Genomic DNA, 22,874 nt, shown 5'->3' on the forward strand with positions numbered 1-22,874 from the left:
ATCTAATGAAAAATTACCGATTGTTTGGTATGATGCCTACTGTATGTGAAAAGTAAAGCACAGTTTTAATCTCATTGTTTTTTCAATTTTTATAATCTCCTCTCCTCAGGATTTCCTATTTTCTTCTTTATTCTAAATAAGTAACAAAGCAGATTGGATCTTGAAGTCAGCTGGAAATGAATAACACTCGCATTCACCTTACTCTTAGCAATTTCAATTTCTCAGTGTACACTGTGGTTATTATTGAAATCCAGTGTGTGATGCCCTCTACAGGAATCCTGTGGCATTTGAAATATGAATCACTTCTGTTCTTCTCAATTCAACTTTTAATTGTTGTAAATATACTGGCAGTATGACTGTATTTTATGCAGACTGGTAAATGAAGCCTACCTTTATGTTAAAAAAGGCTATATTTATCACGAATTATACCATTTGTTGCAAGATTTCATGTTCCTCAGCCTTCTAAGTATTCCATCTTTCTCTTTTAAGATTTCAGGTTCCACATTATCTACTGCAATTAATTTGTGCAAAAGTTTATGGTTTCAAATTTGTTTTCCAACCTCTTGAAATGTAATTGGGGATTAGCCTAAGTAGCAGTTTAAGTGTGAGGAAAATTCATTGTTTTTTTTTTAATCTATGCATATCACTAAAGATTTTCTTGGAATGTTTTTAATTCATGACCATTTGGAACAAGTATTATGGAAAATTTTATTCCATGTTATAAACTACTTCATTAAAGATATGATAGTCTGTAGATATTAAATATTAATTCCTATAGTCTTTTCTAGACTTTGGTCCACATGAACAGCTGCAGCTATCAAATTATTTGAAGGCAAAGCAGGTACATTTGATAAAAATTGAAAAAAATATATCTTTCAGATTTTCTCTTCACTCCTGTTTGCCACTGCCAGCCAACTTTCCTTTATTATCAGAACACTCGTAATCCTTCCTTTTGTTAATCTGGGATATAATTCCACCATTGAATTCTCCTAACAATGCCGTGAGACTTGGATCTCAGACACTTAAGCATTGTACAGGTGTTATTGGCCACACTAATATAATAGATCTGGAAAAGAAGCAGGTCTGATGAGAAGTGTTATGGAATATCATTTAAGCTGAGTTAGTTTTTTATGCACTGCATTGCACTTGGACTTGAGCATATGGTTTATGTAAATATGTCTACATCAGTGAGTATGGATTCTGGCATACAGTTCGACAAATGAATGCAAAAAATCCATTTTGGTAACAAGTTTGGAATATAGTTAAAGTATTTCCAAATTATGTTTTAAATTCAAAATTTGATCCTACTTCTGTTATTGAATGGATTATTATTATCTACAGACTAGAAGCAGGTGATTTGTTTTCGAGTTTTTTGTCCTTTGTTAATGTTAATGTTTCCAGTCACTTATTTTTTATTAATGCAGATCTGGGATAGTATGTTAAGAACCTATAGTAGAAGTTTTACTGTTTTTAATGTGATATACTTTGCCATTAAAATGCATTAAAATAGAAAGGTAGACGAAAATGGGTATTCTAATTTGAAGTAGCGATTGAGAGAGAGACATTGTTGCAAGGTGGAGCCATGTGAAAAAAACAAGTCACGTTGGGAGTGAGTTTTATTTGAGTCAATGAAAAAAAGGGATGTGTAAGTGAAGAGTCATTGTTGGAGCTGGCCGCTGTTAGAGTGGCAGTCTTTGGCTCAACAGGCTTCAGCAAGGACAAGCTTGGGCAAGCACAGGCGGAGGTTCTAAGTAAGTCTCTACTAAGTATTTATTTCTCTCTGTCTATTAGTACATAACTAGTGTGCTTGGATGGGACCAGAGTTATGGTATATTCTTTGTGTGAGATGTGCAAACTCTGGGGGACCCCTAGTCTCCCTGATAACTACATCTGCACAAAGAACATCAAGCTGCAACTCCTTAGAGACCACGTTAAGGAACTGGAGATGCAGCTAGGCTCATATGGGAGAATGAAGAGGTGATAGATAGGAGCTGCAGGGAGGTAGTTACCCCTGAGTTGCAGGAGGGAGGAACCTGGGTGACTGTCAGGGGAAGGAAAGGGATTGGGCAGCCAGTGCTAATAGGCAGAGTACCCCTGTAAACATTCCCCTCAATAATAAGTATACCACTTTGGATACTGCTGTGGGAACAACCTTACTGGGGGGAGCCACAGCAACAGGGTCTCTGGCACTGATCTGGCTTTGTGACTCATAAAGGAAGGTGGGAGAAGAAGAGTGCAGTACTGATAGAGGATTCCGTAGTTAGAGGAGTAGACAAGATTATGTGGATGTGAAAAAGAAACCCAGGGGCTGGGGTCAGAGATGTCTCAAATTGGGTTTATAGCATTCTCAAAGGGGAGCCAGAAGTCATGGTACATGAGTTGTAGAGTCCTTTAAAGTGAGCCTGTAGGTTGTTTAATCGTTTTAGAGTTGAGGTGAGAGAAGTTATCCATCTGGTTCAGGAGCTTGATGGTTTGTAGGGTAATAACTGTTCCTGAATCTGGTGGTGTGGGCTCCTGTAGCCCCAGCCGACGGTAATGGCAAGAAGAGTGCATGGCCTGGATTGTGGGGGTCTGATGCCTCTGTAATTACATTTACTCTACTGTAATGTTGATACATCTGACTTTATCTTTACCCCCTCAAATTGTAGGGTGAATTCTATCATATAATGATCACTGGCTCCTAAGGGTTCCTTTACCTTCAGCTCCCTCATCAAATCTGGTTCATTATACAACACCAATTCAGAATTGTCTTTGCCCCGATGAGCTCAACCACAAGCTGCTCTAAAAAGCCATCATATAAGCATTCTACAAGTTCCCTCTCTTAGGATCCAGCATTAACCTGATTTTCCCATTCTCCCTGCAGATGGAAATTGTCCATCACGATTGTAACATTGCCCTTTTTAGATGTTTTCTTTATGTTCCTTTGTAATTTGTATCCCCATCCTGGTTACTAACTCCCATCAGGGAGTTTTTACCCTTGCTGTTTCTTAACTCTATCTACAAGAATTCTATATCTTCCTTTCCTATGTCATCTCTTTTTAGGAATTTGATTTCAATATTACCAGCAGAGCCACCCCACCCCCTCTTTCTACCTGCCTATGTTTTTAATATAAAGTGTATTCTTGGATGTTCAGCTCCCAACTATGATCTTTTCTCAATTGCAGCTCAGTAATACCCACAACATAGGACCATTTGACACAGGAGCAGAATTAGGCCATTCAGCCCATCGAGTTCACTCTGTCATTTCATCATGGCTGGTCTCGGATTTCATTCAACTCATACACCTGTCCTCTCACCATATCCCTTGATGCACCAACCAATCAGGAAACTATCAAAAACTGTCAGGGATCTTTCAGAGGAAACAGTTGCTCACTGTAGTACATGATGCTCTGTTCCTTGCAGGCCACACTGCGGCACTCTTAAGTGTGATGGGAGAGAGCCTCTCCACATTCAGTCCAGTTAAGTGCAGGTATGATTAGGCCATTAGAAATTATGGGTATGAGGAGTGGACCAGTATGATCTGGCCTAAATTTTGAAATCTGCAGAATATTTTTCCTTGATCATCAGTGAATAAAATAAAGGAAAACAAATAAATTGAATAATATTTTAGGTGGTCATAAAAGAGTCTTGTCCTTTGTTTCCAAATTGTTGAGGAAAGGTTCAAGATTACTGGTGGAAATTACCTCTATGGACAATGTGGTTGTTAAAGAAATGATTCAAGAGATAAATACACAATTTGCTCTAAATGATTCCAGAAAAATACTCTCAAAAATCCTTATTTAAAATGTTACCCACATCTCTCTGTATCAAATCAGGTGCATTGAAAATTGAGCTGAAAACTGAGGAGCAGCCCCTTTAAGCAAAGCTGTAAACCCTAACTTTCAGCTTAATCATGCAATCTTGCCTTAGCCAGTCTCATTTGTAACAAGCAAGTTTACCGTTACCATGAATTTCTGTTTCTTGATCCTTGCTGTGTTTTTGCTGCTATTGTATTTTCCATGTTTGGGAATTCAGATGCAAATGCCAAATATACTTTTTGTATGCTTTCCTATTTGATGGGAGTGGATTTTTTCCCACTTTAAATTGGAAATATGATCTTTAGCTCTATTCCTTTCTGTTTTACTCAGGGAACATCTACTAACAAGGCTTCAATGGCTTTAAATACGTATGTATTTTGCCAACTAACATTGAGCAGATATAAAAGTACTTGTTTTCCTCAGCTGGCAATCTTATTTGGCAAAAAGACATCTGGTGTTTAAATAAATTCATATTAAAAATATGTATTTTTCTTACAATTTGGCTAGCATTAATTGGATGCCCTTGAATTTGTAATCTTCCTGCTGATTTCACAAATGATTTTGTTTTGTGCTAGATGTTTGTTTGAATTCACCTTAGTCCATCTGGATCGAAGAATATTACACACATTTTGGTGCTAAAATTGACATTCTGGAGGTGCAGTCAGCTGCACAAAATAATGAAGCATATGTTGTTACAGTGCAATATACCATGTGATACTGCAGAAGTTGTACTGACCTTTACAGATTTTGGAGCTTTATCTCCTCCAGTTCAAGCATTTCATTTTGCTTAAAGTATTTCTTTCGTAGCATGAAATTGATTCCCTCCCCCCCCCCCCCCCCTGAAAACACAAAAGATAAGGAAATCTGTGGTGCAGGAATCAATGAGTCCATATAGGACCTTTGGTCCGATTTGTCCTTGCTGACCAGGATGCCCTCCTAAACTAGTCCCATTTGCTATATTTGGCCTGTATTTCTCTAAAACTTTACTATTGATGTCTTTCAACTGCTGTAATTGTGCCTACCTCTACTGCTTCCTTTGGCAGCTTGTTCAGTATACCTAACACCCTCTGTGTGAAATAAATGCCTCTCTGGTGCTTTATAAATCTTTCCCCTGTCACCTTAAAACTATGCTTTTTAGTCTAACACTCATTAACCCTGGGAAACGATTGCACCCATCCACCTTACCTATGCCCCCTCATAATTTTATGATCCACTTTAAAGTCACCCCTTAGCCTCCTTCAATCCAGGGAAACAGCCTGTCCAGTCTCTCTCACTAATTGAAACCATTCATTCACAGAAGAATTATTATGAAACTTTTCTGTGCCCTCTCTAGCTTAATCACATCCTTTTAAAACTACCACTAGGTGATAACTTTCTGAATTCCATATAATCTTAACTTTCCAGACCAGTTTATCTTTGAGCCCTTTTCAGAGGCCTTGCTAAAGTCTGTGTAGATAATGTCTGTCACCCAACTCTCTCAAATCTTTTTCCTGCCCTATAGGGAAAAAGAAAGAGACAAACGTTAAGTTCAGGGAATCAGGAACCAGTGAATGCCTCAAAACCTTAAAAGGATAAAGAGTACATGTAAGAGGTTAAGCTGGAGGGCTAAAAGAGGTATGAATGGATCTGGCAAGTAGATTTAAGGAAGCTCCTAAGAGATTCTATAGATATATTGAAAGGGTGACAAGGGAAAGAACAGATCCTGATGAAAGATCAGCATGGTTATCCAGCAGTGGGTGAGGTTTTTACTAAATAATGGCTAGAGGGTGAGATTTGTATGAATAGTTCTCAAGGATTTTTTGCTGTGAAGAAATTAATGGATGTTGAAGAAATGAGCGATGATTTCTTGGAACACTTGCCAATTGCCAGGGAGAAAATATTGGTGGCCTTAAAGTGCAATCTCATAGCTTATGGGAAGCTGGAGAAGAAATTGCAGAGGTTATTGCAGAGATATCTATTTCATTTGTAACCACAAGTGAAGTTCCGGAAGAATGAAGGGTGGCTATAGTTGTACTATTATTTAAGAGCAGCAGCAAAGACAAGCCAGGGAATTACAGGTTAATGAGTTTGACATCAGTGGTGGGTAAGTTACTGGAGGGGATTTTGAGGAGCAAGACTTTATAATGTAATAGATTGAGGGTGACCTTATAGGTGTGTATAAAATCATTCAGATAGGATTAATGCACATACCCCTTTCCCCTGGGTATGAGCACTTAAAGACTAGAAGGCATAGGTTTAAGGTGGGAGTTGACAGATTTTAAAGGGACCTGAGGGGTAACTTCATGCAGAGGCAGGTGCATAAATAGAATGAGCTGCTGGAGAAAATGATTGAAGCAGGTACCATAACAATATTAAAGGATATTTGAATAAGTACATGGATAGGAGTGGTTTAGAAACAATGGGCCAGATGTGGGCAAGTGGGAGTATCTTTAACCCAAAGAGTTTGTTTCCACACTATATCACTCTATAACTCTAATCCTTGTGGACAACTCTTAAAAAAAAACTTTTAAGAAATTTGTGAGACACTATTTCCCACATATAAAGCCATGTTGATTATCCAGTACATCACCTATGACTTATAATGAAACAAGTATCTCTGCCAGGGCCCCAACAATTTATTCAGTAGCTTGTCACAATGTTCTAGAATACACTTAGGCATGCTTTGCAGAGTCATCCATATTTGTGTACTTTAAGACTGCTATCACCTTCTCTTTTGTATTATGGATATGTCTCAAGAGATCACCATTGTCTTTCCTGAATTCCCCAGCTACTTTGCCCTTCTCCATTGTAGATATAAATAAGTCTTCATTTAACACCATCCATCTTCCGTGGCTCCAAACATATATCCTTAAGTGGATCAATTCTCTCCCTAGTTACCCTTTTGTTCTTAATACACTTATAGCTTCATTAGGATTCACCTTTACCTTATCTGCCTCTTTTTGCTCTCCCGATTTCTCTCTCCGGTATGCTCCTCTATGCCTTAAACACAATGAATTCTCTTGATCCTTGATGATATATCTTGACATATGCTTCCTTTTCCCTGAGCTTCACAATCGCCTCTCAGCCAGAGTTCCTTAATCCTGATAGCCTTGCACACTCTAACATGTACATGTTTGTCCTGTGCTCTCCTTATCTCACTTTTACAAGCATTGGCACTTTCTAGACATTCCTGTATTTGGTAACATCATCTCTCAGTCTATGCAAGTTCCTTTCTAATACCATCAAAATTAACTTTGCCCTAATTTAGGACTTTAACTTGTGAACAAGCCTTTACTTCTTTAAATAACTGTTTTAAAGCTGAATGCAATTATGGGTGCTTGTCCCAAAGAGCTGCCCCAATGACACTTGAGCCACTTGCACAGCATCATTTTCTAAGAGGAAGTTGAGTGTACCCTTCTCTGATAGGGCCATCTATATATTGCTTGAGGAAATGTTCCTGTCCACATTTAACAAGTTGTACCCTAACTAATACCTTAGAACTTTGACCCATTGAATATCAGGTAAGTTCAAATCATCTACTATTACTATTCTATTATTCCTACAGCTTTGTGCTCCCCTTATTCCTGTTGACTACTGGGGGTAGTGGGGAGGATATAATACAATCTCTTAAAAGATCATCCATTTCCTATTTCTAAGACTTACATTGCCTCAATGGACGTTCTCCAGGAATATCCTCTCAAAGTACTGTCGTGATGTTCTCCCTAATTGTAAAATCCCCTTCCCCTCCTCTCTTACTCTCACCTATAGCATCTGTACTTTGGAAGAATGAGCTACCAGTCCTATTCATGTTTCTCATAGCTATAATATCACAATCCTATCCATATGCTGAGCTCATCTGCTTCCCTGCTGTGTATGGTTTTATGTTTATCCAGGTTTACTTCAGGATAGGGTACATATTAACAAATAAAAATGTTGGGTAGTATGAAGACAAACAAACAGTATGGCTTCGAACTGCAATGGAAACTCTGTACCCTTGAGAGAATCTCCTTGTCCAAACTCCAAATGTGTTCGTTTATCTTCATTTCCAGTATTTGTATCTGGCCACTCTGCATCAAATGCTCTGGATGTTGTCTTTTTAACCAGATCTAAAATAATATTTCATAAGGTTAAAAATAAAATTCTCAATACCATTCATCACTGTTGTTTCAAAAAATGTGTTTGTTTAATTTTCTGTATTCATTTTTCTTTAAAGTTGAAATCAAGAAGGAACAGTATTCTAGAGTAATCTCACACTGTTGTATGCTGTTCTACTTCGTGTTTGCACACTTCCATAAAATTGTGGAAAAATGATGTTAAGCATTAGATGCAGTTTGTATTCCTTAGATCAAAGGGAGTATATTAATTTCAGCAGATTTTATAAAAGAGCTTTGACTAAAAAATAACAGTGAATGGTTAATGTGGCAGCAGTTGATCCTTTGATCACAAATGACTTTGTTGCAGTGCAGTAAGCTGATGAAAGTACAGTCAGTCCAGCTTGAATTTCTATTACCTGCATTCACAGAGGAAGCCAGGCATAATCAATAGACAGCAGAGCAGACAGCACAGACACTGTGCCTTTCTGAGTAACCTTAATGGAATAACCTAGTAGTCTAGTGGGAAAAGCTGAGCTCTTAGTGGTTAGAGAGTACCGTATTCTGCAGCCATGACAAGTATAAAGGATCATGTCTGACTCTTTTTGGACTCTGCTCTCCAATTTCTCTATGCCAGACACAAGCATGCTTCGACGTTCTAAAAGGTACAGTCTTTTATTCTCCATTCTGCTGTAATTCTGTGAAAGCTGCAGTGTTGTGTTACAGAAATCATGTTACTATGATTGTCGTACGTCTGTGACCCAGAAAATTGTGCAAGTATTACTGAAAAGATTTGAGCTGCATAAGATACGGGGAGCATATTTTAAAAATAATGCTGTGGTATTGTTTTGAAGCAAATCAGTTATTAATAAAACAAATGCCATTTAATGATTTTTACAGCAAATTGTCTTCAATTAATGGGATATTGTATGCATGAAATATTTAGACTTTATTTTACCAATTGAAGGGCAATGCAGTGTTCAGTAGCTTGTGTTTTTGGAGAATGCTGGGCACCATGCCAGGGTGGTGTTGGTGAATATTGAAAGAAAACGAAAGGCTGACCTTTTCAAAACTGAGCAGAAGGATACACAGCGCAGCATTGTTTGTATTTGTACATTGTGAAGTGGTCCCACTTGTCAGTGTCCCTGTGCTGCGGTTTTTGCCTACTGATCCCATTTCGCAAAATAAAAAAGACTTTTAACACTCTTCAACGACTGGCTTGTATCTCCATTTTATCTTCCCTTTTGATTCTATGTAACATCCAGATTTCTTTGCAGCAAAACAGAATATACAGTTACTGCTTTCTAAGCTTCTGTTATTTTAGTACATTGAATCATGTTCTGTGATTGGGAATTCAGATTTTTTTCACCACTTTAAATTTAACCTGAATAGTTTTCAGGCTAGATATTATTTTACCAAATGTTATATTTGCTTTTGCAATGAAAGCACCTGATCTGTGTTTTTTTGTTTATATACAATGAGTGAGTTATGTTAGCTCTGATCTAATTAATTTTTACCTTTTTTGCTTTAAATAATGATTCACTTTGTGGCAAGTAGCGATGCTGGGAGAATGACATTTTTCCAATTTTAAATGGTAGATCAATCAATGGCCTCTATTCCACCTTTCTGCCAGATCTTTTTATTTACAGATTTCTCCTGTTGTCCAAAAAATCCATCTTAGCTTGAAACAACCCTGATAACATTCACAGTTATTTGGATAGAAAATAAATTACAAACAGGAAATTCCTCCTTAATTTTTTTCTTTTCCTGAAAATATATACTCCAGGTTTTAGATTCTGCCACCAGAAAAAGCATCCTCACAGTATCCTCCCAAGGCTTATCACAGCTTAGCGTGATAAGCCTTGTCAGAATCCTGTGAGTTTCAATGATTTTCTCAATCTTTGCATGTCCACAGTGCACGTATATCTGATTACTCTGGCTTTTGTAGAAAGACATTTTCATTCCTGCAATCAAAGTTCAAGTAAATTTATTATCAAAGCATGTATATGTCACCATATATTACCTTGAGATTCATTTTCTTGCAGGCATTCACAGTAAGACAAAAGGTGTAATATAATCAATGAAAAATTACACACAAAGATTGACAACCAATGTGCAAAAGAAGACAAACTGCAGAAAATCTAATAATAATTACAATTAAATAATGCTGAGAGCATGAGCTGCAGAGTATTTGAAAGTGACGTCCTTAGGTTGTGGAATCAGTTTATTATTGAGATGATTGAAGTTATCCGCACTGGTTCAGGAACCTGATGTTTGAAGGATAATAACTGTTTCTGAACCTGGTGATGTGGGGCCTAAGGCTCTTGTACCTACTTAACTGTGGCAGCAACGAGAGAGCTGGATAGTGGAGGTGGAGGTCCTTGATGATGGATGCTGCTTTCTCATAGCAGCGCTCCTTGCAGATGTGGTCAGTGGTGGTGAGGGTTTTACCTGTGGTGTACTGGGCTGTGTCCACCCCTTTTGTAAGTTTTTCCATTCTTGGGCTTTGGTATTCCCATACCAGGCCATGTTGCAACCAGTTAGGGTACTCCCTACTACACAGACAGACATACTTTATTGATCCCGAGGGAAATTGGGTTTTGTTACAGTCGCACCAACCAAGAATAGTGTAGAAATATAGCAATAGAAAACCATAAATAATTAAATAATAATAAGTAAATTATGCCATGGAATTTAGTCCAGGACCAGCCTATTGGCTCAGGGTGTCTGCCACTCCGAGGGAGGAGTTGTAAAGTTTGATGGCCACAGGCAGGAATGACTTCCTATGATGCTCAGTGTTGCATCTTCGTGGAATGAGTCTCTGGCTGAATGTACTCTTGTGCCTAACCAGTACATTATGGAGTGGATGGAAGACATAGTCCAAGATGGCATGCAACTTGGACAGCATCCTCTTTTCAGAAGAGAATATACACATACACATATACATATCTATAGAAGTTACACATACACATCTATAGAAGTTTGTTAAAGTTTCATATGACGTGATAAAATCTGTGCAAACCTCTTAGAAAGTAGAGATGTTGCTGTGCTTTCTTTGAAATGGCACTTACAGATCCACTAATTTGATAACGATGAAGAATTTAGTTACTTACCCTTTTCACCTCCATTCCCTATTGAGAAATGGCTCATGGTTTCTCGCTTGTTTTCTTCCTCCCAAATACTTAAGTGGCTGACCATCCTAAGCCTGAGAATAGTCAGAAGTTTGACAATTCCAATCATCTGTGAACGCGAATACCTCATCTTGAAACAGACAACCCTTTAGCTTGAGACTACTTCCAGATTTTACAGCATGAGAGAACAATCTTCCTGCCAATTCCTCTCAACATTTTATATGTCCTATTCCAAGCTTCGAAATGGCACTTGAGTGTTAGTCCCAGAACATAATGCCAAAGGATTTAAAGTTATTGACCCTCACCATTTCCAATTTCCTATTAAGGATTGGCTCATTGCCCCCGTTTCTTCCTCCTGTAGTCAATAATCAGCTCTTTGACTTTGATGTTGAGTAATGTTGTAACACCATCAGTCAGGTTTTCAATCTCCCTTGTATATGCTGATTTCTCACCACCTTTGATTTGGTCAACAACAGTCAAAGTTAGCAAACTTAAAGATGATTTGGAGCTCTACTTGGCCTCAGCTCTACTTTGAACCTTGAATTTGAATCTTAATTATACATGCCCCCCCACCGTACCCCACTGTTGAGCACATTTACACCGAATGCTGCCACAAGATAGTAGCATCCATCATCAAGGATCCCCACCATCCAATCTCTTCTCACTGTTTCCATCAGGAAGGTGGTACCGGAGCCTCAGGTCCCACACCACCAGTTCAGGAACAGTTATTACCCCTCAACCAGAGAGGGGATAACTTCATTCACCCCCAACACTGAACTGATTCTACACCCTATGGACTCACTTTTAAAGACTCTATAACTGGTGTTCTCAAAATTCTCAAAATTTTGTTGCTTATATATTTATTATTATTTTCTCTTCTGTGTTTGCAGTTTGTTGTCTTTTGCTCATTGTCTGTCCATTTCTGTCGTGTGCAGTTCTTCATTAATTCTATTATTTCTTTTTATTTACTTTGAATTCCCACAATAAAATGAATCTCAGGGTAATATATGGTTACATATATGTACTTTGATAATAAATTTACTTTGAATTTTGAAAGTATAAAGCAATTAGATATGAGAGAAGCATATAGCCGTCTGGTGCACCTGTACTGATGGAAATTGTGGAGGTATTGTTGCCAATCTGTACTATAAGACTATAAGATATAGGAGCAGAGTTAAGCTATTTGGCCCATTGAGTCAGCTCTGCCATTTCATCATGGCAGATCCATTTTTTCTCTCAGCTCCAATCTCCTGCTTTCTCTCCATGTCTCTTCACATCCTTACTGACTGGCATCTGCAAATAAGGAAATAGAGGATCCAGTTGCACAAGGACGTATCAAGACCTAGATCTTGGAGCTTATTGATTAGTTTTGAGGGGATGATATTGTTGAATACTGAAATGTAGTTAATGAAGAGCTTCCTGATGTATGCGTCTTCATTGTTCAGATGTTCCAAAGCTGAGAAGCCAATGAAATGTTGTCTTGTTGACCTTTTGTGATGGTAGGCAAATTAAGCGGAACCAACTCTCTCCTTGGCAGCCGTTGATATGCCTAATGATCAACCTCTGAAAGCACTTCATCACAGTGGATGCAAGTGCTCCTGGACAATAGGCACCAAGGCAAGTTACTAGGTTTTTCTTGAACACTGGCATGATTGAAGCCAGCTTTAAGCAGTTTGGTATCTCAGACTGCTGAAACGAGAGGTTAAAGGTATCAGTAAACACTCCAGCCAGTTGATTAGCACAGGTCTTTAGTACTCAGCTAGGTACACTGTCTGGGACAGCTGCTTTTTATGGGTTCACCCCTTTGAAGAATGCTCTCATACCAGCGTCAGAGACTGAAATCACAAGTTGTTAGTGGCTGTGGGAGTTACGTGAAGGTTCCTGCATGTCCTGCCAGTCGAAGTAGCCATGAAACTCAATGAGCGAAAACATGCTGTGACATATGTCGCTTGGTTTTACTTTGCAGGAGGTGATAGCATTCAAGCCTCACCACAGTTGTCGAGTATCCTTCTGTGATTCAAGTATGGTTCAGTATTGCCATTTTGCATCTGAGATGGCTTTCAGGGCACCATAGCTGCAACCTCTTATACTTTTTTTGGAATACAGTGTCGTAAAATAAAAATTACTCCAACCAGAAGTTGAACTTTGAGTCATAATCAATCCCAAAGCTATACACCAAGGTCAGGTTTAGAGGCTTCCCACTGTTAAAGCTCAAAACTACCATTCCTTGTCTCAGAATACTGTGGACACAAATGTTGCACGTTTTATTCCCCATTTTGAACAGTGTCATGATTTGGACAGGGCATAAACTCTGAACACAAAGTACACTGCAGATGCTGTGGTCAAATCAACATGTACAAACAAGCTGGATGAACTCAGCAGGTTGGGCAGCATCAATTGAAAGGATCAGTCAGCGTTTTGGGCCGAGACCCTTCTTCAGCACTGAAGAAGGAGGGAGCAGGGGCCCTATAAAGAAGGTGGGGAGAGAGGGAAGGTGCAGGTGAAAAACCAATCCGAGGAAAGATCAAGGGGTGGGGGAGGGGAAGCAGGGAGGGGATAGGCCGGAGAGGTGAAGAAGGAATGTAAGGGGAAAGCACTATGGGTAGTAGAAGAAGGCAGAATCATGAGAGAGGTGATAGGCAGCTAGAAGAGGAGGCAGAGTGATAGTGTGATAGGGGAAGGGAGAGGGAGGGAATTGCCGGATTAATTTATTAATTATTTCTCCAACTTCTGGTAATTCCCTCCCTCTCCCTTCCCCTATCACACTTTCACTCTGCCTCCTCTTCTAGCTGCCCACCACCTGGTTTTTCACCTGCACCTTCCCCCTCCCCCCACCCTCTTTATAGGGCCCCTGCCCCCTCCTCCTTCAGTCCTGACAAAGGGTCTGGGCCTGAAACGTTGACTGCTCCTTTCAACATAAACTGCAATTCTCCAGGCTCAGTTATCTTGGGAACTTTGCAGTTGGTGTGTAAATTCACTGGAAGAATAAGCAAATCCATAGTCACATCAGTTTGGCTGGAGTTAAGAAATAGATGGGGCATAAAGCATTAGTGGAAATTTTATGTAAATCTACAAAATGTAAATAATAAAGAACAACAGGTCCAGAGTGAATGTGAAGATGAAAGAAATTAGCATCAGTAAGAAATTAATGAGACTTCAACAGCCGTTACTCCAGAGTGCCTATGACTTGCAGCCTAAGGTGTTGAAAGAGCTGATTGTGTAGATACAAGTTATCAAATTCTAAAATCTGATAGACTCTGGGGCAGATTCGAATGCAGCACTGCTTAAGGAATGAGAGAAAGAGGGAAAAAAGAATGACAGAGCATTTTAATCAGACATCAGTAGTGGGGAAAACTCAGGAATCTGTTACTAAGGAAGAAGTAGCAGAAAATGGTAAATAATAACAGGAATGGGCAGAGTCAGTGTGGATTTATGAAAGGAAAGTCATGTTTGATAAATTTATTATAGCTAATTTGAGGATACAACGAACAAGATGGATAAGGGGGGGGGCAATATGTCAGGTGTACTTGGCATCTCAGAAGGCATTTGATAAGTTCAATGCAATTATTTATAAAATGAGATTGAGGACTGGGGAAATAAACTGGCATTGATTAAGAACTTGTCAATAGAAAAGAGGGGATAGGAGTTAGCAGAGACACAAGGATTTCTGTAGATGCTGGAAATCTTATGAAACACACAAAATGCTGGAGGAACTCAGCAGGTCAGGCACCTGATGAAGGGTCTTAGCCCGAAATGTCATCTGTTCATTTCATTCCACATATGTTACCTGACCCTGCAGAGTTCCTCCAGCATTTTGTGTGTTTTACAGCAGTTAGCTGATCTGTTTTGGAGGCTGTGAAAAGGCAGCTTCTACTGATATCTGACTATCTGTTCTGTGGTTCACAACTGTTCAGTCAATATCAGTGATTTGGATGAGAGAGAGAGAGAAGCTTCTGGGGATATAGCAAGGCTACGAATGGGCAAGGATGTAGCAGCTGGATTGTAATGTGGAAAATGTGAGATCATCCACCTTGGTGAAAACAAAAGAAAACATTTTTTTTTAAATTGTGAAAGATTTCAAGATGGTGTTTTGATGCACCCGTAAGTGTGAAGTGAGCATAGAGGTAAAACCGGCAGTTAGTCTGAAGGCCTCTATAGCAAGGGGATATGAGTACAAGAATAAAGACATCTTAATGAACTTCCAGAAGCCCCGGTGATCTGGAATATTAGCACCTGGAATGTCATCATTTTCAGGTCTGGTTCTCATTCCCATGGTGAGATATATTTGTGCTAGAGGAAGTAGGGCAGACATTTGACCATAAGATTATAGAAGCAGAATTAAGCCATTTGACCCATTGAGTTTGCTCCGCTATTTCATCATGGCTGATCTATTTTCCCTCTCGGTTGCAATCTCTTGCCTTCTCCCCATATCACTTGGTGCCCTGAATAACCAAGAATCAAGCACCTCTGTCTTAAATATATCCAATGATTTGGACTTTACAGCCACCTGTGGCAATGAATTCCACAGATTCACCGCTCCCTAGCTTAAAAAAAATCTTCATCTCTGTTCTGAAAGGATGCTCCTCCATGCTGAGGCTGTGTCCTCTGATCTTAGACTCCCCCATCATAGGAAACATCCTGTCCACATCTCGATATATTCTTAGGTTGGTGTGTTTGTTCAATGAGAAGAGAGTGAGTAGATTGCACCTTTCATCTCTCAAGTTCAGAAGGATGAGAAGGGGATCTCATTGAAAGGTATGGAATTCTTTTGGGGCTTGATTGGCTTGACATAGTAATGATGTTAGCCCAGATTGATGTGTCTAGAAGCAAAAGTCATGGTCTCAAAATAAGAAGTCATTGTTCAGGAATTGATATGAGAAGAAACATCTTTATCCAGACAGTAGTCACTCTTTAGATTTTTTTTCATATATCCAAGAGTGCTATGGAGGCTAAATGTCTTGAGTGTTTTGAAAACAACAGTGGAATTTTTTGTATACTAGGATAATCAAGGGTTATATAGTTAGTGCAGTACAGTGCTTATAAGGTCAAAGTTGAAATCAGGTTTATTGTCATGCACTAGAAAGTGTATGCACAGGTGCAATGATTACCGTAGATTCCGTACTACAGAGCGCACCTGATTAAAAGCCGCAGGCTCTAATTTTAGAAAGAAAATCAATTTTGTACTTGTACAAGCCGCACCGGATTTTAAGCCGCAGGTGTCCCACGTTGTAATATGAGATATTTACACAGAAAGATATTACACGTGAGGATTTTTTAACTTTTAGTTAAATCCGTATGGTAACATAAACAAATACATATTGCAAATGCTTTTTTTCGAACCGTGCCTGTAACACGGCTACTTTTAAATATACGTACGTATCGGTAACACACAAATTACGTTGCGTATACTTTTTTACTGAACAGTGCACGAACAACATTCCAATATCTCCTAACGACTGGTAAAAAAATATATACTGCAGCCTACCAGGAAAAGTTATTGATCGCCTTTAACTTAAAAGCTGCATCATCGCGCGGGTCTAATGCGCTCGCCCCCTCCTTTCCGTTTATCGCAAACCGGTATTTTCCCCACAAGACGTGGCGAAACCGGATGTGACGTCATAGCATCCCGGGATGTAGTACAGAAAACAAATATACTTAAAACACTTCTAACTTTAACTAGAAAATACTAACAAATGAATTACTAAGCGAAAATATTATAAACTAAATAACTGCCATAAAGGCAGCACAATGCTTTTCTTCGAGTGTTTTCCATGTTGATGAGGGTGAGTACAAATGACTGATTTACAATAATTTAATTGTGAAAGTGCGCTTGATTTATCATACAATTTCATTGGACCTCTGTGAACTACTCATCAATTTTATTGGTCTACTGTTACGAGGCAAAATGTTTTTGGCGGCATGAAAAAAAACCATGCATTAGCCGCACCGTATTAAAGGCCGCAGTGTTCAAAGCTGTTCAAAGCGTGGGAAAAAAGTAGCGGCTTATAATCCGGCATCTACGGTATCTTAGTTGTAGCAGCATCTTAGGCACATAGCATCATAAAGTAGCATTTACAAGTAAAACAAAAATTAAGCATAAATGGTAATCAATTTTTACAATAAAACAGTTAGAACAAAAGAATAAAAACACAAAATGCTGGCAGAACTCAGCAGGCCAGACAGCATCTATGGGCAACACGAGTGAATCTGCAGATGCTGGAAATAAATAAAAACACAAAATGCTGGCACAAAAGAATAACCAATGTCTATTTTAGTGCAAAGCGGATATAGTTTTACAAATTATAATGATCGAAATTTTGCTGGTTCATTCAAGAACTGAATGGCTAGAGGGAAATTAGTGAGACTTCTGTACCTCCTGCTTGATGGTAGCTATAAAAGCTGGCATGGCCCAGCTAGCTGGGATCTTTGATGAAGGCAATTTCTTGAGACAGAACATCTTATAGATATTACCAATGGTGGGATGGATCTGCTCATGTTGTATTTGGGCAGAATCCACTACTTTCCGCAGCTTCTTACATTCTTATGCATTTCAGACCATGAGGCAACTAGTTGCAGAAATTTCTTTGACTGTTTGATAACAAGCCAAACCTCCTTAAATGGTAAACTTTTCTTGTGGTTGCATCTGTGTGTCGAGCCCAGGACAAGTCACCTTTGTATTAATGAATTTAAAGTTTCTGACTCTCTCCACTACCAGTCCTCCAATGTAGACTGGCACGTGCTTGCCCTTCTCCCCTTCTTGAAGTCAAAAACCGGCCCTACAATTTTGTTGATGTTGACTGTGAGGTTGTTTTTATGGCACCACTCAACCAAGTGATCTATCTTGCTCCAGCAAGTTGATTCATTACCATATGTGATTTGTCCAACAACAGTAGCGTCATCGGTGAATTTGAAGCTTACGTTGGAGCTCTGCTTAGCCACTTGGTCAAGGTATATAAAGTGCAAAGTTGGTGCAAAGCTCGTAGCTTTAAGGTGAATCTGAGTTGAAGATCAGCGAGAAAGAGATGTTGTTATTAATCCTCACTGATTGAGATCTGCTGATGAGGAAGTATCCATTTACAGAGGGATGTACAGAGATCCAGGTTTTGAAGCTTGTGTAATTGGGTAAAAGCTGAAATGAATGAATGATCAACCATGATCTTATTGAATGTGGAACAGGCAGGGGGTCTCAGTGACTTTATATTCTTATATGCTCATGTTAAAATGTGAATTCACACATCAAGGTACTAGAATTCTTGAATTGAAATCAGATCTCATTGATAAGTGTGAAGTGATAAAAATGCCTCTTAATTGTATTCCTTCAATTTTTAATGCCTGATTATCATGCTCTCCAGTTTCTAGCTCTACTAAAACTGAGTCCTTGGTTACCCTTTGATGGATTATGGGATTATCTGGAAGTCCTTTGATCTAAATTGCAAATTTTTTGTCTGTAGTAATGTTTGTACATTTTGCTTTTTTAGCCCATTTTGCTGAAGATTCTGTCATTAATAACCACAAACCTTTTTATCTGCACAGCATGCTGTACTGTAAAATGCAGGTATCTTTGAGCAGAAGTATGAATGAATGATCACTGCTGCCTTCTCCGCTATCATTAAAAGAAAAAATCAGTATTCAGCCACTTTGCTTCACTGTGGGTGATATCAAAATAGTAGCTGAGAGCTCTGGCTATGGAAAGGACAATGGGACCTTTTGGCTGAATCACTGTAAATCCAGAAATAACAATCTGTTATGTACTAGAGGTACAGGACTGGCATATACCTGGCAATGTTGAAATTTTCCCTTGTATTCTTTGTCATGAATAGCCAATCAAGTTCTTTCCATGATGAGGTCAGAAGTGGGGACGTTCAGGGACAATTTACTAGTTCTGTTCCATTCATAATTCCTGCAAAGTGAAGCAGCTTTTCTCTGCAAGCACAAGATCCATCAGTATTAAAGCATGGGCTGTTAAGTGACATAACATTCACTCTACACAAGTGCCATGCAATACTAACACCATTGAGATAATTTAACCACTTGACTTTAACAATCAAATTTATTATCATTGCCAATTTCCTTACCAGAAATATCCATTTTGGGGGATTTTGGGATTCAGATTCAGATTCATTTATTGTGTGTACAACTTAAGAAATTGTGATGTAAGTAGAACATAGAACAGTACAGCACAGCATGGGGCCTTTATTGCACAATGTTGTGCTGACCTATATAAAGCTACTTCACAATCAGTCCTTCCACACAGCCCATAACCCTCCACTTTTCGTAAATCCACATGCCTTTCTGTGAGAATCATACAGACTTGCAAAAATCAAACACTATTATTTGAAAACATGAAACAGGATTTTTTTCAGATTTTCCTCTTTTCCCCAAACACATTTCTTTGATTTAGCAGCACACGAAAGAATTACCGTAAGTAAAATTTCGATGCAAATTATCATGAACGTTACTTGCTCTTCTCATTTGCAGGACATGACTTTAATATTGAAAAAACTTTCTCTTCATTCTAAAAACAGACCATTAATGATAAGAGTGCTCATACATACAATTTTCTGATGAATGAAATTACCGACAAGGTAGCAGTTTTTATTACTGTACAGCTGTCATTATTCAATGGAAGTAATGAAGGAAAGCTATCAAACATTTTTTATTTAAGGATGTAACTATTAGCTTCAGAAACATTTGGTTGTGGAGTCTCCCGTGGCTAGCTTTGTGCCCCACTCTCGAGCAATATCTACACTTAATGTTATAGGAATGTAATCTGATCTTTGTTTTAGTTTCCGTTCTAGTTTTTTCAGAGGTTAACCAGAAGTAGATATTTGCAAGCTTGTAGACAATTTAGGAAGATGGTCACCAACTATATTTTTAAATATCCAGGTGTTCCAAATGATTCTTATTGACTTAATTTTTATTCTCACTGTTGATCTGTTTGATATTTATTTTAGGTCATAAATAATCCTGCAAGGGATTAACACATGCATTTTCTCATCCCAATAGTCTATGGAGACAAAAAAATAATAGGAGAAACCAAATCAATATTCTTTTAAATGCTGCCTGATCTAATAACAATTAAAAGAAACTTATTGTTTCTTTCCTCAGGTTAAAGTATGTCAGCAAATTTATTTCCCTGGAAGAGATTAGTTGAGCTCACTACGTGATTGACATCCTAAACTGAAAATAAAAAGTTGCATTCAGGAGCACAATATTTGAATATGACAGTTGGCATGGCATTTTGGGAGTTTGACATGTTTAGTAGATTGTGTATTGAATTTCACAATTTTAATAGCTTATTTTTGCATAAGCAGCACATCTACTTTAAAAGGCAAATGTAATGGACATCGTGTAAATTAATTTTCTGTTGTATTTATTCAATTGCTTTTAGGGGATAAACAAATTATTGTTATTTTACAAGCTGTTACCATATACATAAATAATAGAATATAAGGGCGATGGATATGGTATTCCATTAAAATTTTAAGATTGAAGCTAATTATGGACAGGTTTTGATAAGATTTAATTACAAAATGCAAATTACAAGAAACATGACAAAATTTGGATCAACAAATCTGTGGATGACGCCAAGATTAGGGGTGTAGTGGATGGTGAGGAAAGCAATCTAAGCTTGCAGCAGGATCTGGACCAGATGGAAAAATGGACTGAAAAATGGCAGATGGAATTTAATGCAGACTAGTGTGACATGTTGCATTTTAGGAGGACCAACCAGGGTAGATCTTACACAGTAAGTGTAAGGCACTGAGGAGTCAGTAGAGCAAAGGTAGCTGGGAATACAGGTCCATAATTCATTGAAAGTGGCATTGTAGGTAGATACAGTTGTAAAGAAAGCTTTTAGGACACTGACCTTCATAGATCAAAGTATTGAGTATAGGAATTGAAATTTTATGTTGAAGTTATATAAGATTTGGTGTGGCCTATTTTGGAGTATTGTGTGCAGTTTTTGTCAGGCCTCAGAAGTCATATACGTGCCCACAGACGTTGACTGCGCAACACATCCGTCTTCCTCGGACTTGGAGAGACTACTAACCAATCACAGGAAAGATGTAAATAAGAGTGAAAGCATACAGAGAAAATTTACAAGGATATTGCCGGGACTGGAGGATTTAAGTTACAAGGAGAGATTAAATAGTTTGGAACTTTATTTCCTAGAATAATGTAGATTGAGGGGAAATTTGATAGAAGTGTGCAAAATTATGAGGGATATAGATAGAGTAAAAGCAATCAGGCTTCTTCAACTGAGGTCGGGTGGGACTACAACTAGAGATTGGGGGTTAACTGTGAAAGGTGAAATGATTCAGGGGAACATGAGGGGAAAGTTCTTCACTCAGAATGGTGAGAGTGTGGAATGAGCTGTCAGCTTGAATTTTGTTTTCAACGTTTAAGAGAAGTTTGGATAGGGACATGTATGGGAGGGGTATGAAGGGCTGCAATTCAAGTGCAGGTTGATGAGATTTGGTAGTTTAAATGGTTTGTCATGGGCTAGATGGACCGAAGGACCTGTTTCTCTGCTGTAGTTTTCTATGACTCTAAGGATTTTCAGTGACTTGATTCCCTATTCTAGAATGGCAATATTAGCATTCATGTATTGCAGCATTTCTTTATTTAAGATCTAAATAATCATGTGAAGGATTGTATGTAGTGAAGGTGTTCATTCTGGAAGTCATGCAATGCCATTTACTGCTATTATATTCAGAAACCTTACAGAGATACTGTTTGCCTTGTTCTGTATATCTTAAAAGTTTGCTTTCTCTTCAACTTCTGAATTTCAGTGATGTTGGCCCATCTTAGTTAGAATAATCCTCAGAGAAGGATTCCATGTTTTCATCTTCTTTATATCATCAGGTTGCCTTAACTGCTGAGCTTCCTTCCTGACAATTCTCTTGATGCAGATGTTTTGGAAAAAAACACCTGCTGTTCCTGTTTTGCATCAGTTACATCTCTTTCCATTTCATGATTGGTGTCATTAATATGGAATTCTACTGTTAATTTCTGTGTATTATTATATGTTTTCCTCTTTGAAGCAATATAGAAATGACACAGAAGAATTAAAATCATGGCTTAATGTGCTCCTGGAGTTGTGGGTGTTTCCCACACTCCCCACTCGAAATCATTTTTTCGTCTTGGGTATCATGGCTTGAAAGTACTTGTTACAAAGTTGTTAAATTTTGTACCACTAAAAGACATCAAAGTTCAGATTAAATTTATTATAAAGCCATACATTTGTTACCATCTGCTGTCTTGAGAATCATTTTTACTGGCATTTACTGGAAAAACAAAGGCAGACAGTAGAATCTTTGAAAAGCCATATATAAACAAAGACTGCTAATCAACCAAGGTGCAAAACAAGACAAATTGTGCGAATAGAAACTAAGAACATGAGATGTAAAAGAGTTCTTGAAAGTGAGTATGTAGGTCTCGTAGAATCAGTTTGGAGCTGTGGTCAGTGATTCTGCTATAGTGTTACAATATTTTGGAACTACTGGCAGCTCATATTGTGGTGAGAGGTCTAGTAGTCTTTCTCAGGATCTCTGACTCAGCTTTTGCTTCCTGGGATTAAAGTGGAGATGGGGTTAGTGGGGAAATGAAATGGGTGAATATCAGTGCACTCTATATTGCTTACCCAAATTATTAGTCATAAGTCTAATGCTGAAAAATGAAGTGAAGATAGAAGACAGACAAATATGTTTTAACTCTGATCTTCTCCCAGATTTTTGCCATGGAAGACCTGGTGAAATTTCTCAGTTGTATATTCATTACTGTGATTGGGAGGGCATGAAATCATGTCCAAGCCCAAATGAGGACGCGTTGAGTGTGCCACGCAGCTAATCTGCTAAGGTTTAGCTGGCTGTGCT

At 38.4% G+C, this 22,874-nt stretch overlaps 1 protein-coding gene across 5 annotated transcripts in view; it reads left to right on the forward strand.

The window, feature by feature from the left end:
* Window positions 1-22,874, forward strand: part of mast2 (microtubule associated serine/threonine kinase 2) — a 405,044-nt gene that overhangs the window by 233,187 nt on the left and 148,983 nt on the right. Inside the window, exon 1 of one of the 5 annotated variants that reach the window (XM_073062972.1) lies at window positions 8,259-8,532. The exons of the other annotated variants lie outside the window; for them this stretch is intronic. Coding sequence (XP_072919073.1) covers window positions 8,459-8,532 — 74 coding nt within the window. The 5' untranslated portion in view covers window positions 8,259-8,458. Of the gene's footprint in view, window positions 1-8,258; window positions 8,533-22,874 lie in introns of those variants that run through there. 5 annotated transcript variants of the gene reach the window in all.

The sequence above is a fragment of the Hemitrygon akajei genome, chromosome 12, assembly GCF_048418815.1.
Source record: "Hemitrygon akajei chromosome 12, sHemAka1.3, whole genome shotgun sequence".
NCBI lineage: Eukaryota > Metazoa > Chordata > Chondrichthyes > Myliobatiformes > Dasyatidae > Hemitrygon > Hemitrygon akajei.